Source organism: Salvelinus fontinalis, unplaced genomic scaffold, assembly GCF_029448725.1.
Source record: "Salvelinus fontinalis isolate EN_2023a unplaced genomic scaffold, ASM2944872v1 scaffold_0222, whole genome shotgun sequence".
Lineage (NCBI taxonomy): Eukaryota > Metazoa > Chordata > Actinopteri > Salmoniformes > Salmonidae > Salvelinus > Salvelinus fontinalis.
This window is the reverse complement of record NW_026600431.1, coordinates 112,501-117,500: the sequence shown is the minus strand read 5'-3', so window position 1 is coordinate 117,500 and position 5,000 is coordinate 112,501. Positions and strand designations below refer to the sequence as shown.

General features: G+C 45.8%; 1 protein-coding gene across 1 annotated transcript in view; it reads right to left on the bottom strand.

Annotated features, from left to right (window-relative positions):
• LOC129844747 (cytohesin-2-like) overlaps nt 1–5,000 on the bottom strand; it is an 18,764-nt gene that overhangs the window by 5,778 nt on the left and 7,986 nt on the right. The window contains exons 5-9 of the mRNA XM_055912831.1: nt 2,008–2,126; nt 1,688–1,768; nt 1,290–1,402; nt 884–1,032; nt 411–522 (exon numbers count right to left, since the gene is read on the bottom strand). Of these exons, the coding sequence (XP_055768806.1) occupies nt 411–522; nt 884–1,032; nt 1,290–1,402; nt 1,688–1,768; nt 2,008–2,126 (574 nt within the window). The remainder of the gene's footprint in view (nt 1–410; nt 523–883; nt 1,033–1,289; nt 1,403–1,687; nt 1,769–2,007; nt 2,127–5,000) is intronic.

The window sequence follows — 5,000 nt, the reverse complement described above, 5'->3', positions numbered from 1 at the left end:
AGGTGTAAATCAGCTAATAACATCTCTGGATATCTGTGAAGGACGGAGCTCCCCAAGGAGCAACAGTATTTAAGAGGTACGTCAGCTAATAACATCTCTGGATATCTGTGAAGGACGGAGCTCCCCAAGGAGCAACAGTATTTAAGATGTACGTCAGCTAATAACATCTCTGGATATCTGTGAAGGACGGAGCTCCCCAAGGAGCAACAGTATTTAAGAGGTACGTCAGCTAATAACATCTCTGAATATCTGTGAAGGACGGAGCTCCCCAAGGAGCAACAGTATTTAAGAGGTACGTCAGCTAATAACATCTCTGGATATCTGTGAAGGACGGAGCTCCCCAAGGAGCAACAGTATTTAAGAGGTACATCAGCTACATGACATCATGACCATGTTTTTGGGTGTCTCACCTAGTTTGAGGAGCCATCCCTCCCTGTCGGGGTTGAAGAAGGTGTGAGTCAGGTCGTTCCCATCATCCTCTGGGATTTTAAAGGGCTCGTTCCTGATGCTGTCGTACAGTTTCTGAAGAGGGAGACAGCAGAGAAGCCAGCTGATGAGGTAAGGGCCATTTCCTGGTTTGACATACTGTATGTTTAGTTTTTATACAACTACAGCTTTCCACTGCTATCAAGGTAGAATTCAAACCAAGTATTGGCCGATCCCAATACTTCAGGGTCATGTGACCTATATGAAAACTGTGAATGGCCGGTGTGTCTCACCATACACATCTCATTGGTCAACCAACTACTACTTCCTGATCATGTGACCTATGTGGCCTCTCTGATTGGCTGCTGTCTCGCCATGAACATCTCATTGGTCAATGCACTACTACTTCCTGATGATGTGACCTATGTGGCCTCTCTGATTGGATGTTGTGTCTCACCGTGAGCAGCTCATTGGGCAGGTCCCCTCCGTTGTTGATGCCTCTGTTCATAGAGATGAATCTCTCTAGAGGGGTCTTGTCCTTCACGTTGGGGTTGTGGAGGCTGGTGTTCAACATGATGATGGCAAACGACAGGATGTAGCAGGTGTCTGAGGGAACACAGAGAAATGTAGACATTATACACAGTTTTAATTGTGATTTCAGGGAAATGAGAACACATACAGTACCTCTACACACACACACACACACACACACACACACACACACACACACACACACACACACACACACACACACACACACACACACACACACACACACACACACACACACACACACCTCTAGACTGAAAGATGTCTGTGTAGTCACAGTCACAGTAGCGCGTGGTTACACCACACACACACACCTGTAGACTGAAAGACTTCAGCGTTACAGTCACAGTAGCGTGTGGCGAAGGATTCCATCATGCGGTCAATCTTCTGAGCCTCGCCGGGCAGACGGAAACTCCACAGGAACTGCCTGAGACATACAAACAGACATTCAGACAGGGTGTTCAGACCAGTCAGGCTCACAGAGCTTCTGAGCCTCGCCGGGCAGACGGAAACTCCACAGGAACTGCCTGAGACATACAGACAGACATTCAGACAGGGCGTTCAGACCAGTCAGGCTCACAGAGCTTCTGAGTTCTGTCTTTAGTCTACAACTTCAGCCCAAGTCATCTACAGTTATTTGACCAAATGTGTTCTGTCATTTTAACATAGCTGAGAATTGAACTGTTAGTTGATGAACAGTCCGTCAACCTACCTCAGTGCCTGTACCAGGTTGAGGTCTGACAACTCATGGAGGTCCACAAAGGCTTTCAGTGTCTGGAGGTGGAGGTCTTCTCTGTAAAGACACAAGCAGACTGAGCAGACGGGGAGGCACTAACTACAAGACCTATCATCATATTATTATTGATATGACTTCACTGTCTCCCATCTCCTCGAAAATCTCCCCCTTTGTCCTCTCCCCTCAGCCATCGCCGCTTCACCATCATCACCATCACCACCATCATCACCACCATCATCATCATAATTACCACAACCACCATCATCATCATCATCATAACCATGTCCCTACTGTACCTCTCTCCCAGGTAGTCTCCAATAGCAGTCTTATTGAGCCCCTCCTCCTTGTAAAGGAACTCTGCTATTGGCTGGGGGTTCCTCTCCAGAAGCTTGTTCTCTACCAGGTAGTTGATACCCTAGAATGATGTAAAACAGACATCAATTAACCAATTAACCAATACATCAACCAGTCAGTTAACCAATCAATTAACCAGTATGTCCTGGGGCATCATCGGATGGGGCCACAGTGTCTCCTGACCACTCCTGTCTCCCCTCCTGTCCACTCCTGTCTCAGCCTCCAGTATTTATGCTGCAGTAGTTTATGTGTCGGGGGGCTAGGATCAGTCTGTTTAATCTGAATTATTTCTCCTGTCTTATCCGGTGTCCTGTGTGAATTTAAGTATGCTCTCTCTATTTCTGTCTTTCTCTCTTTCTTTCTTTCTCTCTCTCGGAGGACCTGAGCCCTAGGACCATGCCTCAGGACTACCTGGCATGATGACTCTTTGCTCTCCCCAGTCCACCTGGCCGTGCTGCTGCTCCAGTTTCAACTGTTCTGCCTGCGGCTATGGAACCCTGACCTGTTCACCAGACGTGCTACCTGTCCCAGACCTGCTGTTTTCAACTCTCTAGAGACAGCAGGAGCGGTAGAGATACTCTTAATGATCAGCTATGAAAAGCCAACTGACATTTACTCCTGAGGTGCTGACCTGTTGCACCCTCGACAACTACTGTGATTATTATTATTTGACCATGCTGGTCATTTATGAATATTTGAACATCTTGGCCATGTTCTGTTATAATCTCCACCCGGCACAGCCAGAAGAGGACTGGCCACCCCTCATAGCCTGGTTCCTCTCTAGGTTTCTTCCTAGGTTTTGGCATTTCTAGGGAGTTTTTCCAATCCACCGTGCTTCTACACCTGCATTGCTTGCGGTTTTAGGCTGGGTTTCTGTACAGCACTTTGAGATATCAGCTGATGTAAGAAAGGCTATAAAAATAAATTTGATTTGATTTAGACAATCAGTCAGTCAGATACTATAAAACCCTTTAAATGTAACCCATTTATATAATTTTTGCAGTGATAAGAGTGAGTAACACACACACATCCGATCTGTGATTGGTTGTTAAATGCTGTTGTTAGTCTTGTTTCAGAATGATCTCATAGATTCCACCTGTTTGACTAGACTTCCTAAAAGCTTGAGACGGAATTAGGGCACCGTTGAAAAAAAAATCACTATTCCTTAAAACTCAATATCTCTTCCCCTTTCTCATCAGCACTGTAACTGAGGGGAAAAGTTACATTCTGTTTCAATAGTCAGCTGTTGTAAATAGCTTTAGCCATTAGAGCAGTGGTCACCAACCCTAGTCTTGGTGATCTACTGGTTGTAAATAGCTTTAGCCACTAGAGCAGTGGTCACCAACCCTAGTCTTGGTGATCTACTGGTTGTAAATAGCTTTAGCCACTAGAGCAGTGGTCACCAACCCTAGTCCTGGTGATCTACTGGTTGTAAATAGCTTTAGCCACTAGAGCAGTGGTCACCAACCCTAGTCTTGGTGATCTAATGGTTGTAAATAGCCTTAGCCATTAGAGCAGTGGTCACCAACCCTAGTCTTGGTGATCTACTGGTTGTAAATAGCTTTAGCCACTAGAGCAGTGGTCACCAACCCTAGTCTTGGTGATCTACTGGTTGTAAATAGCTTTAGCCACTAGAGCAGTGGTCACCAACCCTAGTCCTGGTGATCTACTGGTTGTAAATAGCTTTAGCCATTAGAGCAGTGGTCACCAACCCTAGTCTTGGTGATCTACTGGTTGTAAATAGCTTTAACCACTAGAGCAGTGGTCACCAACCCTAGTCTTGGTGATCTACTGGTTGTAAATAGCTTTAGCCATTAGAGCAGTGGTCACCAACCCTAGTCCTGGTGATCTACTGGTTGTAAATAGCTTTAACCACTAGAGCAGTGGTCACCAACCCTAGTCTTGGTGATCTACTGGTTGTAAATAGCTTTAACCACTAGAGCAGTGGTCACCAACCCTAGTCTTGGTGATCTACTGGTTGTAAATAGCTTTAGCCACTAGAGCAGTGGTCACCAACCCTAGTCTGGTGATCTACTGGTTATAAATAGCTTTAGCCACTAGAGCAGTGGTCACCAACCCTAGTCTTGGTGATCTACTGGTTGTAAATAGCTTTAGCCATTAGAGCAGTGGTCACCAACCCTAGTCTTGGTGATCTACTGGTTATAAATAGCTTTAGCCATTAGAGCAGTGGTCACCAACCCTAGTCTTGGTGATCTACTGGTTGTAAATAGCTTTAGCCACTAGAGCAGTGGTCACCAACCCTAGTCTTGGTGATCTACTGGTTGTACATAGATTTAACCACTAGAGCAGTGGTCACCAACCCTAGTCTTGGTGATCTTCTGGTTGTAAATAGCTTTAGCCACTAGAGCAGTGGTCACCAACCCTAGTCTTGGTGATCTACTGGTTGTAAATAGCTTTAGCCACTAGAGCAGTGGTCACCAACCCTAGTCCTGGTGATCTACTGGTTGTAAATAGCTTTAGCCACTAGAGCAGTGGTCACCAACCCTAGTCTTGGTGATCTACTGGTTGTAAATAGCTTTAACCACTAGAGCAGTGGTCACCAACCCTAGTCTTGGTGATCTACTGGTTGTAAATAGCTTTAGCCACTAGAGCAGTGGTCACCAACCCTAGTCTTGGTGATCTACTGGTTGTAAATAGCTTTAGCCACTAGAGCAGTGGTCACCAACCCTAGTCTTGGTGATCTACTGGTTGTAAATAGCTTTAGCCACTAGAGCAGTGGTCACCAACCCTAGTCTTGGTGATCTACTGGTTGTAAATAGCCTTAGCCACTAGAGCAGTGGTCACCAACCCTAGTCCTGGTGATCTAATGGTTGTAAATAGCTTTAGCCACTAGAGCAGTGGTCACCAACCCTAGTCCTGGTGATCTACTGGTTGTAAATAGCTTTAGCCACTAGAGCAGTGGTCACCAACCCTA